The 14119-nt window shown below is 32.0% G+C and overlaps 1 protein-coding gene across 5 annotated transcripts in view; it reads left to right on the top strand.

The window, feature by feature from the left end:
* Nucleotides 1–14119, top strand: part of AUH (AU RNA binding methylglutaconyl-CoA hydratase) — a 203587-nt gene that overhangs the window by 93976 nt on the left and 95492 nt on the right. For all 5 annotated transcript variants that reach the window (XR_007947743.1, XR_007947744.1, XM_051962250.1 and 2 more), the window contains 2 exons: nt 2655–2747; nt 5959–6015. Coding sequence is in view for 3 of the 5 variants with exons in the window: in XM_051962250.1 (XP_051818210.1) it covers nt 2655–2747; nt 5959–6015 (150 nt within the window). In the remaining 2 variants the exon portion in view is untranslated. The remainder of the gene's footprint in view (nt 1–2654; nt 2748–5958; nt 6016–14119) is intronic.

Here is a 14119-nt window from a genome sequence, read left to right as displayed (position 1 = left end):
ATTGGCTAAGATGACTGGAAAAGACAATGATAAATGTTGGAGGGGATGTGGGGAAGCTGGGATACTAATACTAATACTAATATAATATTATTATTATACTAATTGATGGATTTGTAAACTGATATAATAATTCTGGAGAGCAATTTGAAACTATGCCCAAAAGCCTGTGAAACTGCTGGATCAAAGGGTATACTGTGAAACTGTGCATACCCTTTGATCCAGCAGTTTCTCTTCTGGGTCTGTATTCCAAAGTGATCATAGAAAACGGAAGGGAATTCACATGTACAAATATTTGTAGCAGCCTTTTTTTGGTAGTGGCAAGGGAGTGAGTGGATACCCAACAGTTGGGGAATGCTGACTAGGTTATGATATATGAATGTGGTAGAATATTGTTGTTCTATAGGAAATGATCAGCAGGCTGATTTCAGAAAGGTCTGGAGAGATTTATATGAACTGATGCTAAGTGAAGTAAGGGAAGCCAGGAGATCATTTTAGATAGTAACAGCAAAATTGTGTTGTCAGCTGTGATGGACTCTTTTCAGCAATGAAGTAATTCAGGACAATTCCTTAGTCTTGTGATGGAGAGACCCATCTCTATCCAGAAAGAGGACTATGGAGAGTGAATTGTGGAGCACAATATATTATTTTCACTTTTTTTTGTTGTTGTTTCTTCTGGTGTGTGTGTGTGTGTGTGTGTGTGTGTGTGTGTGTGTGTAGCATGATAAGCATGGAGGAATTACCCATGTTTGACCTATGAAGAGAGAGGGAGAGAGATTTGGAGGACAAGGTTTTACAGAGGTGAATGTTGAGGTATATCTTTACATGTATTTTGAAAAATAAAAAGCTATTATTGTTTAAAAAATAAGCTCTAATCTAGAATATTTAGTATTTTGTAAAAATGTAACACTTGGGCTCACTAGATGATTCATTCAACTCATTTTCCTGTTATATATTTCCTCTTAATACATTTCTTGCATACAAATCATTCTTCTTAATATTCTACATATTTTTACATATTAATAAACATTAAATTATTCTCCCCACCTTTCTACCTCCCCCTTCCCCTTCAGAAGGGAACAAAGAAGAAAAAATCTGATAGCATATGTGCTTAGTCAAAGAAAACAAATTTCAATATTAGTCACTTCCAAAAATGAATTTCCTGTTGTGCACCTTGCATTTATCACCTTTCTTTCATTTGAGTGGATACTTTTAATATTGGACCCATATAGAATAATGACTGATCATTGCATTGATTAGAATTCAGTCTTTCAGTATTATTTGTTTTTACCATAATGTTATTAGTGTACACATTATTCATTTTTCTGCTCATTTACTCTGAATCGGGATGATATTTAAAAAATTCACTTTAATTATTTCTTTATTCCATTATACTAATTTATGGTTATGTTCAATTACTCTCCTCAGTTTGTAGTTATTTGCTATTCCAAAAGGAGCTGCTATAATTATATTTGGACATAGCCATCTTTTTCTCTTTTTCTTTGATCTCCACAGTAAACAGGTTACTAAATCTGTGATATAATTCCAAATTGCTTTCCTGAAAGACTGGAACCATTCACAATTCCACCATAGTTCATTAGTGTGATTATTTTCTCTCCCTTCTACCCAACATTTGTCTTTTTCTTTCCCCTCTAACTTTGCACAGATCTACAAATCATGTCTGCTGTACAGAAACCAATTGTTCCCTGTGGAAAATGATGACTTCAAAAAAAAATTTTAAAGAGAAAAAAAGAAAATGATAATTCTTGCTTCAATGATAAATATATTTCCACCCTGTTATAACCAACCCATCCAAACTATGCTGGTGATCTTGAATTCCCAGTTTTCATTGTTCAGGCCTCAGTGAACACATTCTTATTCCTATCCCTCATCAATATAATTATGTCCTCTACACACACACACACACACACACACACACACACACACACACCCCTTCTCAATTTCCCACTCTAGAATTACCTAACCTTTCCACTGAGCTCTTTTTGAATTGCTGCTTCAGAGGTCACAAATTAGATTTCACCTTAAACTTTTACTTTTTTTATTTTTCACTGCCTCCGTGCACACATTGAAGAAACTTGGCTCCCTCCTAATACAACTTCCCTAGATGTCCTTTCCAACACTGATTCAGTCAACTAAACAAATAAAGAATTTTTATTAGATAGAATTATTTAGCAAGGATACCTTCAGCCACTGATTTTGGACAAGTACAGCTTTTCAGATCTATCTGTTTCACTAATTTCCTCTAGAGATGGATCTAGCAGAATAGCAACAGATGCTTATATGAGATTGAGGACTTCTTTAGGTTCAAAGAGTGTTATATACTCTCTTCTCAGTGCTTGCTTATTTGAAATTTGACATATTATCAAAAGTAGTTTTTATTGCATTTAATCAATCATTGAAGTAGGTAGGATTCTAGTTCTTAATATGGTAGCTAAATAAGTTGCATTTTTCTAAAGGAGAGTATCCCATTGTATTACTTTGTAGATACTTGTTCTGGTTCTTTATGTTAAACATGGAACTGTGTTTTTATTGAAATGCTAAATAAATATTTAGGTAATGTAATTCACTTAATCTTATTTATTTGTTTGTTTGTTTGTTTATTGCCAGGAGGTTGAATGTTAATTTTTTTCTTGCAGCTAATCTTCCCGTGCCAACTATTGCAGCAATAGATGGAATCGCTTTGGGTGGTGGCCTTGAGTTGGCTTTAGCGTGTGATATAAGAGTAGCAGGTAAGAATTGTTGTTGCTGTTATTCAGTCATTTCAGTTGTGTCTGATCCTTTGACCCTATTTAGAGTTTTCTTGGCAGAGTTACTGGAGCAATTTTTCATTTCCTTCTCCAACTCATTTTATGGATGAGGAAACTAAGGCAAACAGTATAAATCAATTACTTAATACTGCTCAGGCTCATACAACTTGTAAGTGTATGAAACCAAATTTGAATTCAAGAAGATGAGTCTTCCTAATTCCAGGTCTGTTATGTAACTCCCCTTTTAGCAGGTAGGAATATGGCCTGTTAAAATAGAATGTGTGAAGACATTGCCAAAATATTATATTCAGTTCTTTGATTCCAAATTAATTACAGTTTCCTATTGGGATTAGGATGGTGATTTAATTGCAGCATGGAGTCCAACTAAGATCATACTTGACCATTAACTTGAGCTACTTTTTTTCAGGCTTTGTAATTTTTTAAATCTTTATTTAAAAAAAAAAATTCTTAAATAACTAATACAAACACACAAAAAAATTTCCATATACAGAGTAGAACACAAAAAAAGAGAGAATGTTATATATTATACTACAAATTTCTATTGACAGCCTGCATTTAAAACTTGTTACTTTTTTCTTATAAATATTGTTAGTATATTTTGTTTTTACATTGTCTAAGTTTCTCTTTTATCCTTTGCCTTCTCTATCCTAGAGACCATCTCATATGTAAAATAATTTTTAAAAGAAAAAAAGGGAAGAAGAAAACAATTAGGAAAACCTTTCAATACCTTGAAAAAAATCTTGACAATATATGTAGTATTTTACTCTTGTGGGTTGCCTCCCACACCTCTGGAAAGGAATGGGGAAAGGTTTCTTTTAATATCTCTTTTTTAGAGTCATGCTTATTTGTAATTTACAACTTTCATTTTGTCTTGCTTTATGGTTACTTTTTCCATTTACATTATTTTTATTATACATTTTTTTTTTCTTAACTATATTTAACTTTCCATCTGCTCTGCCCTTTTTTCACAATATTGTTTCTTACAGCGCAATAACGTCCCATTACATTCATTACCATCATTTGTTTAAACATCCACTTTTGTTTCTACTAAATATCTACTTTGTTCCCAGTCCTCCCATACATATTTTGCAGTTGGGATTGGAGGATAGGAGGTTTTTTTTTTGGCATTAATGACTTACTTGTAGTCTATGCAAAAAGACATATTCTTATCACTTTTACTTCAAGTATTAATAGTCTTAGCATTATTTTCTTATTCCATCTTTTATCTATGCTTTATTTAAAAAAAATTACTGATATTCTATTCTTTATAAACTTCTTTACTGTGCCCTGTATGTATATCTTACATATAATGTTAAATAATTCATAGTCCCTGTCCTCATTTTGACACTAGCTATGTTCTTACCACCTCTTGACTTGGTGAAGTTGCCTACCCCTGTTTGTCATAGTTTCCTTTACAACTTTAAAATTTACATGGAAAATGAAGGGAAACAATACTTTTGTAAGAAATTGACAAAAATCAGTTCTTAATGAATTTTCTATCCACTGCCTCACTTTGGTTCATAATCTCTTTCTCTTCCTTCCCCCCTTCCTTTCTTATATTTACCACTTCTGAATAGCCTTTATTGAAAATAGAATACACATTTTTTTCATATTATATAATGTCTTTTTTATGTTTAGTCACTTCACAAGTATTTATTAAGTGTGTACTATGTGCTGTGTTGGGAAAACTTCAAAAATATCTACTTTCCTCCCATCTTGTTATTTTGGCACTCATTTTGTTTGGTTATTTTCTTTTATAATTTAAGATTTTAACTCTTAAAATAAAACATTTAAGGAACTACATATGTTATCACATCTGTAATAAACAGATTCTAAAAATAGTTGGTTTTGGATAAAATAAAATATAAATTTAGATGTTATAAAATAAATGTCAATAGATCATGAAAAATGGAATTTTGAGTTATTCTGCTATCAGAATTATAAAAAATATTTCTTGGTAAGTAAATGGAGAAATTCTTAGTTTGTCTTTGAAATAGTTAAGTTATTTGATCCTAGAGAAATATTCTGGCAAGTACAGAATATATAATGATACAGAGCTAAATAAGTGAAACTAGGAGCACAATTTACAGTATAGAGTAATACATTATGTAGAACAACAATTTGGAGAGATTTGATAAAACTGATCAGTGATAAACTAAGTCCAAAAAATAAATATATTTCTAACAGAGCAGTGATTAACTTAAAATAAAGAAAGGGACACAATTTTTGGATGCAGTAAATGTGGGAATTTGTTTTGGCAAACTCTGCATGTGTATTGAAGGCGTTATTTTTGAGGTTTTGTTTTGTTTTAATATTTGCTCAATTGGGAGAGATGATTATAACAGAAAAGATATTAATTTAACAAATCGAAACAAAAAACAAAGAATATTTATTGTATGACATACATCTATTTAAATGTAATTTATTTCTTTAGTGCTAATGTTAACATCAGCATTGAATCACATTGCCGGATTGGAATGATTCTATCCACTTGCTATTAAAAAATGTAGATAGATAGATGGATAAATTATTATATGTACATACATATATGTATGTATATAATTTAATGCATTGTCTTGATGGAACTGGTATTGATATTTCTATAATTGGTAATGAATGGGGATTATTTATTTTTTAAGATGTGTTAAGTGTATAGGATCTAAAGTGAATACAATTTATATTTTTAAAATTACATTGAATTATATTTTAAAATCATATTACATTTGCTATGTAAAAATTTGTAAAAAATGCACAAAAGTTAAATATAAAAGAATATGAACAGTTTTACAAAGATAAAAATAAATAATATATTAAATTGTTTGACTCTAAAACATAATCATTAAAAACAGATCTTTTACTAATCTCACAATCCTTCTGAATCACAAGAGCTGGTCTCATTTCTCTATCATCAAGTTATTAGGCCTGATAATTGATTTTACTTCACCATCATCTTGTATATAACAGTTATTTAGTGCTGAATCATTCTCAATTGGGACAATTGCTTGGGTTTTTAAATATGTGCAAATTCACTGATACATTTACATAATCAAATGCCTTTTCATGTCATTATAAGACGTTTAGTGACTTAGCAGATTGTTCTAAAATCTTTTGATATGAACTTTTCAACATAATAAAAATTTGCTTCAGATTTTGTTTTTCTTTTGTTTCATAGCCTCTTCTGCTAAAATGGGTTTGGTTGAAACAAAATTGGCTATCATTCCTGGTGCAGGTATGAATTTAGTACTTTCATTTATTTATCTATATATCTAATTTTTTTTAAAGAGGCAATAGCTTTTTTATTTGAAGAGGAAATTCAGCTATGTAGTCAATTTTATTGAAGAGCTCATATACGAAAAATGCCTTTTCTCTTTATATATTTATATTAACTGTGTAAAACTGTGTAAAAGTGGCCGCCACTGATCCTAGAAGTTATACCACTTATTTCCGAAGGCAGAGTGTTCTAATGAAAAAGTGTTGGATTTTGAGTCCAAGGACATTGTTTCACATCCTAATTTTGCTGATTTGCTGTGTGATCTTAGGCAAGTAACTTAGCCTTTCAGCACCTTAGTTTTTCATGTGTAAATGCTGAAATTGTGCAATGTGGCTCCCTATGTTTCTTTCCAACTCTCTTTCTGTTATAGTATAATCATATTCTTTGTTGCACTTGTCACATAAAGGGAAATAATCATGGGATCGTGAAAATGAATGGAGGCAACATAGCAATATTTCTTTTTTTTTTTTTTTTAATGATTTTTAAATACCTTTTGTTTTTAGCATTGTAGAAACTTAAGTCAATAATTCTTCTCTTAACCCTTTCCAGAAAACCATTCAACATTTTAGATGTTTCTCTACCTCTCTAAGAAATGCATAAAAGTTAAAAAATATAGTCTACCGTAAAATTGGAGACTTTTAGATTGAATACACAGTAACATATTGTACTGAATAATTTGCTAATTAGTGCTTTTGTGAGTTAAAGAACAATGCTGTTATTTCCAAATAGTATTTCAAGCAAAGAGGAATTAAATACAAGGATTAGTAAAAATAGTGCTCTGTTAAAAAAAAAAAAAGAAAAGAAACAAAAGGTGACTTTTAATTTAACAAATTAAATCATTTTAATAAATTTTAAAATTAAATTTAAATTAAATTTTATTTTATTTATTGTTTGTAATTAACACACATTTGATTTCTCTCAGTTGTGCCTCTCACTTTATCCTTTGATAGGGTGTAATGGAAGCAAATGCCAATTATCATGCAAAACACATTTCCACATTAGTTATATTCAAAAATGAATGTCTGACTCTGCATATCTAGTGTCATCATCTCATAAGAGATGATGTCAGGAGTTGGGTAGTATTTTAAATCAGAACTTCTTGAACTTTTCCCACTTGCAATTCCTTTTCACCCGAGAAATTTATGTTTAACCCTGGGTATACAGGTATGTAAAGTACGTATAGAAATGAAACATTTACTGATAATAAATCATAATTCATGATCTACCAGTTCAGTTACTAGACTCAATATGGGATTAACACCCACAGTTTAAAAAGTATATATGCTATAATAATATATAACCCCCTTTCCTTTTTATTTATTTTTTTGTTGAGGCAATTGGGATTAAGGGACTTGCCTAGGGTTCTACCACTAGGAAATGTTTAATGTCTAAGACCAGATTTGAACTCAGATCCTCCCATTTCATGGCTGGTGCTCGATCCACTGACCAATAGCTGCCTCTTCCTTTTTTTTGTTGTTGTTTTTTGAGATCATCAAAACAACAAAAACTCAAGTCCTCCATCTTATTTGACTCCATGAATCCATTGGGACATTTGCATGTTTCTCCCTAGGTCCCCAAATAGAATGGAAACTTTGCATCCTTATAAAGTTGTATTTTTTTTCCTGATTGCTCACATTTTTTTACCTTTTTATATTTCTCTTTATTCTCATTTTTCTATGTCAAAAGTTTCTACTCATTCAGGAATGCTTGGAAATCCTCTGTTTCATTGAAATTTCTATTCTTATTTAACATATACAAGACTGCTTGTTGTCTAGGGGATGGGGTGGAGGGAAGGAGGGGAAAAATTGGAACAGAAGTGAATACAAGTGATAATGTTGTAAAAAAAAATTACCCTGGCATGGGTTCTGTCAAAAAAAAGCTATTAAATAAATAAATAAATAGATAGATAGATAGATAGATAAATAGATAAATAAATAAATAAATAAATAAAAGACATTTCTGTTCTTTGATTTAATTAATCTCAGCAATGTAGTGATCCAAAAATAATACCAAAGGACTCATGGTGATGCATCTACCTCCAAAGAAAGAATTGATATGCTATTTTTCACTTTCTTCCCCTTTTTAAAAAAAGTTTTCTTAGACATAATGATTAATACAATTGTACGTGTATAATCTTAATCATAAGGAAGGATAAAATTTGGAACTCAAAACTTTAAAAAAAAATTAAAAATTGTTTTTGACAAACATTAGTAAGCATCGTATATAATGAGGATAAACTAGAACCATTCCCAATAAGATCAGGGGTGAAATAAGATTATCCACTATCACTATTGCTATTCAATATTGTATTAGAATCAACTAGTTTCATTAGTTAAATCAACTAAAAAGTTATTAGAAATAATCCACAGCTTTAGCAGAGTTGCAGGATACAAATAAATCTACATAAGTCATCAGCATTCTTATACTTCACTAACAAAATCCAACAGCAAGAGATACAAAGGGAAATTCCATTTAAAATAACTGTTGATAGTATAATATATATTTGGGAATCTATCTGCTGAGGGAAAATCAGGAACAATATGAGCAAAACTACAAAACTCTTTCCACAGAAATAAGTCAGATCTAACCAATTGGAAAAATATCAAATGCTCTTGGATAGGTCAAGCGAATATGATAAAGATGACAATACTAATACTAAAACTAATCTTTTTATTTAGTGCTATACTAATCAAATTCCCCAAAATCTATTTTACTGACCTAGAAAAAAATAACAAGATTTGTCTAGAAGAATAAAAGGTCAAAAATTTCAAGGGAACTAATGAAAAAAAAAATCAAATGAAGGTGGCCTAGCTGTATCAGATCTACAAACTATATTGTAGAGCAATGGTCATCAAAACCATTTGGTACTGACTATGATCAATTGAATCAGTTGGACTAGTTGATTAATGGAATAGGTTAAGTTCACAGAACAAAATAGTCAATAACTATAGCAGTCTAGTGTTTGAAAGACCCCAGTTTTTGGTATAAGAATTCACTATTTGACAAAAGTGCTGGGAAAATTGGAAACTAGTATGGCAGAAACTAGGCATTCATCCAATTTAACACTATATACCAAAATAGGGTCAAAATGGGTTTATGATCAAGGCATAAAGAATGATATTCTAAATAAACATAGAATAGAAAGGAATTTGTGGGCAAAGAAGAACTAGTGATCATTATTGATCACAAAATAGATAATTTTAATTATATTAAGTTAAAAAGTTTTTGTACAAACAAAACTAATGCAGACAAGATTAGAAGGAAAACAATAAACTGGGAAAACATTTTTTCATTCAAAGATTCTGATAAAGGCCTCATTTCCAAAATATATAGAGAATTGGCTCAAATTTATAATAGTTCAAGGCATTCTCCAATTGATAAATGGTCAAAGGATATGAACAGACAATTTTCAGATGAAAAAATTGAAACTATTTCTAGTCATAAGGAAAGGTGCTCCAAATCACTATTGATCAGAGAAATGCAAATTAAGACAATTCTGAGATACCACTACATACCTGTCAGATTGGCTAAGATGACAGGAAAAGATACGACGAATATATTAGAATGTGGGAAAACTGGGACACTAATATATTGTTGGTAGAACTGTGATTCAACCATTCTGGAGAGCAAATTGGAGCTATGCTCAAAAAATTATATCAAACTGTGCATACCCTTTGACTCAGCAGTGTCAAAGTGTCCAAAGTGACCAGTGTCAGTGGGCTTATATCCCAAAGAGATCTTAAAGGAGGGAAAGGGACCCTATGTGCAAAAATGTTTGTGGCAGCCCTTTTTGTAGTGGCTAGAAACTGGAAAGTGGATGCCTGATAATTGGAGAGTGGCTGAATAAATTATGGTATATGAATGTTATGGATTATTATTTTTCTGTAAGAAATGATTAACAGGATGATTTCAGAGAGGCCTGGAGAGACCTACAAGAACTATTGCTAAGTGAAATGAGCAGAACCAGGAGATCATTATACACAGCAACAAGAAGACTGTACAACAGTCCATTCTGATGGACATGGCTCTCTTCAATAATTAATTGATTCAGACCAATTCTAATTGTTCAGTAATGAAGAGAGCCATCTACATCCAAAGAGAGGACTGTGGGAACTGAGTGTGGACCACAACATAGCATTTTCATTCTGTTGTTGTGTGCTTGCATTTTTATTTTCCTTCTTAGGTTTTTTTTTCTTTTTTAGATATGATTTTTCTTGTGCAGCAAAATAACTGTATGAATATGTATACATATATTGGATTTAACATATATTTTAACATGTATTGGAATACCTGCCATCTAGGAGAGAGGGGGTAGGGGAAAGGAGGTGAAAATTTGGAACAGAAGGTTTTACAAGAGTCAATGTTGAAAAATTACTCATGTATAGGTTTTGTAAATAAAAAGCTATAATAAAAAAATTGTTTTAACATTTACTTGGGGAAAAGCAATATTTTATTTATTTATTTATTATTTTAGCTTTTTATTTACAAGTTATATGCATGGGTAATTTTACAGAATTGACAATTGTTAAACCTTTTGTTCCAATTTTTCCCCTCCTTCCCTCCATCTCCTCTCCCCGAAGGCAGGTTGACCAATACATGTTAAATATATTAAAGTATAAATTAAATACAATATAAATATATATGTCCTAACAGTTATTTTGCTGTACAAAAAGAATGGGCTTTGAAATAGTGTTCTGTTAGCCTGTGAAGGAAATAAAAAATGCAGGTAGACAAAAATATAGGGATTGGAAATTCTGTGTAATAGTTCATCATCATCTCTCAGAGTTCTTTCTCTGGGTGTAACTGGTTCAATTCATTACTGCTCTATTAGAACTGATTTGGTTCATCTCATTGCTGGAGATGGCCACGTTCATCAGAATTGATCATCATGTAGTATTGTTGCTGAAGTATATAATGATCTCCTGGTCCTGCTCATTTCACTGAAAAACAATATTTAAAAAAAATGTTTATTCTCCTCTCCTATATATATTAATTTTTTCTGGGTAAGTTACTCTTGGCTGCAAAAAAATTCTATTTTTCAGAATATTCTTAATCATGATTTCCCCTCTTTTAACATTCAAGTCAAGTCAACAAGCATTTATTAAATGTCTCCTGTAGCCAAAAACGAGAAAGGCAAAATCAGCTCTTGCTTTTCAAGCAATTTTGGAGATAGGCTGAATACTTTGTATGAACCAGATATAGCCAAAATAAATTGGAGATAACCTAAGAGTAAAAATACTAACATTGAAGGGACTGGGCAAGGCTTTTTGTAGAAAGAATATAGGGGTTTAGCTGGAACCTGAAAGAAGCCAGGGAAGGAAAGGCATGAGGAGGGAGACAATTCTGGACATAGAGGAGAATCAGAAATATTCGAGTCAGAAATATTTTGAGCAAGAAATGGCAAAGATGTTGGTCTCAGTAGATCAAATAATGTATGAGAAGACTGGAAAGATAAAGAGGAATCAGATTGCTAAGGGATTTAAAAACCAAAGAGATGATTTTATATTTGATCTTAGAAGTTATAGGGAAATAGTGGAGTTTGTGGGTAGGATGATTATTATTAGATTGATGATGATTATTATTATTAGATGATTATTATTAGACCTGTGTTTTATTTAGAAAGATCACTTTGGTGTTTAATAGAGGAGTAGGGAGAGATTTGAGGCAGGGAAACCAACCATGATGTGAACAACCAAGAGTGAATTGATGAAATTAGTTGTAGAGAAGTGAGTATATATGAGAGAGAGATAAGTATTCTCAAGAGATTGGATGTGAGAGATGAGACAGTGAGGAGTTGAGCATGATATTTAGCTTACAGACCTGGATGAGATGGGAAGGAAGGTTTTTAAGGAAAAGATAGACTTTAGTTTAGGACATACATGTTTTGTGATAGTTTTATTATATAAGGGACATCCTCTTGGGAGGACATAGAGTTCTCCTATTGACTCTGCTTTCTGCACTTGAATTCACAGTATCATATTCTCCCAATGTAGGTGGGATTATTGATAGCTCCTTGTCTGAGTATCTAGTTTATGTCTAAGAAATAGTCTATGGGCCAGCCAGAGATGTCAGGGAAAACAACCTCTCAATCAGTTTGGGTGCTGAGAATAATAGTAAAATAATGCAAGACATTATTATAAGTAATAGAGAAGAAAGGGAAGACTATAGAGAGGAAGAGGAAGACCATTTAACTCAGGCATACATATTAGCAGAGTAAAATTCGTGTAAGGGTAGTACAGTGTTGGGGAACAGAGACACATAGTTCCATTTAGCAGGAAGGAACTAGAGGGAAAGGAGTCCACCAAAGTCCTTTCTGGAAATGGATTTCTTATTCCCCGATTTTGGGTGGTCCTCTTGGAACTGGCTGATTTGCATGTAAAGGGTCAAAGCCAATTATTATTAGGCAGTTTGTTATCAGGAAGTAAAACAAGCTGATGTAAACAAAATATCATTTGAGTGACAGCCATATTAACCTTCAAAAATATTGTCAATATTATCCCATGAATATTTTCAATATGCTTACAGCCTTTTAAGGGAAGACCATCAAACCTAATCTTATAACAAAGATTTCCATGCACGTATTCTATAAATTATAGCCTTTTCTAAGGGGAGACTGTCATGAACCATCAGGACCAATTTTATAAAAATCCAGATTTAGCTATCATTGGTCAATTGAAGATTCAAGACTGCAGGTCAGGTGAGAGATTAAGGCTAATCCATTTTGAAACTATGGAAACGAATGAGATCATCAAGTAAAATTTAGAAGTATAGACAAGAGAAGACTAGGAACACCTAATAGTTTAGCAGGCTTGATATGGATGGAGATTGAGCCAAGGAGATTAAAGCAGGAGTGTCAGATATGAGGAGAATGAGAAGAGAGCAGTGTTAACATTTTCAAAATGCAGTTTTTTCTCATCATTCCTGGTTATTTTTTCTAAAATCACAATTAACACTGAATTAGTAATATTGGATTGTTGCTCTTAGAGGAAATTCAGGGTTTGATTTCTGAGAGCCTCCAGTTATATTTACTTTAGCATCACATTCTTCTTTTTTAAAAATAATAATTGCTTTTTATTTTTCAAAACACATTGTTGTATTCTTCTTTTTTATAATATAAGATGGTTCTCTGGGAGCAGGTTTCTCGGGGAGGTTTTCTGGAGGCAGCCTTAGTTTCAGTTCCAAGTAATAATCACTCCAAATGCAGCCAGAAGTTAAAATCCAGTCCTTTATTGTGTCCTTCAAAGTCTTGAGCTTCAGCCCCTAGCTCCCTCCAAATGTCTCCAGCCAGCACAAAGGTGGAATATGGAATGAATCTGTCTCCGCCTCCGAGAGTAGGCTTCTGTGCTTCTGTGTGGGCTTCTGTCTCTGGCCCTGAGAGCTTCTTGCTTATATCCTGTATACTGAGTACACACCAATCATATCACCAGGAAACCATTATTTGTTGTAGGATTAAATCAGTTCTAAACTAGATTTAAACATTGTTTCCTCGATTCCACTTAGTATCTTGTTTCAAGTTCTGGCCCATAACATCTCCTTGTAGGATCAGATCAATCATACTGAACCATGCTAAATTAGATAATTATTGTCTCTATCATTTCTAATGACTTAACACTTTGTAAGGATTCCAACAATACATGTAAAGATAGTTTTCAATATTCACTCTTGCAGAACTTGTATTCTGAATTTTTCTCCCTCTCTCCTCATTTCTCCTCTTCCCTAGACATCAAATAATTCATAGGTTAAACATGTGCAGATTCTTCTAAACATATTTCTATATCATGCTGCACAAGAAAAATCAGATCAGAAGGGAAAAAATGAGAAAGCGTCCCATTCTTCTAATGTTTAGGAATATTAGACAGTACTTGAGCATAACATTTAGGGGGGCATTTTAAAAAGCAAAACTACCAAGAAATAGCACAAAAATATAAAAAACACGGCACTAAATTAGATTGTGAAAAGTCTACTTATTTATAATATGAGAGGTGAAATAAGAAGGCAGAGATTCACTTTGTTCAAACTCAGGTGGAAATGTGCTTGGGTCACTCAAATTTTTACCGCCATG

Source organism: Antechinus flavipes, chromosome 1 (genome assembly GCF_016432865.1).
Source record: "Antechinus flavipes isolate AdamAnt ecotype Samford, QLD, Australia chromosome 1, AdamAnt_v2, whole genome shotgun sequence".
NCBI lineage: Eukaryota > Metazoa > Chordata > Mammalia > Dasyuromorphia > Dasyuridae > Antechinus > Antechinus flavipes.
This window is presented reverse-complemented; position numbering and strand designations above follow the sequence as displayed.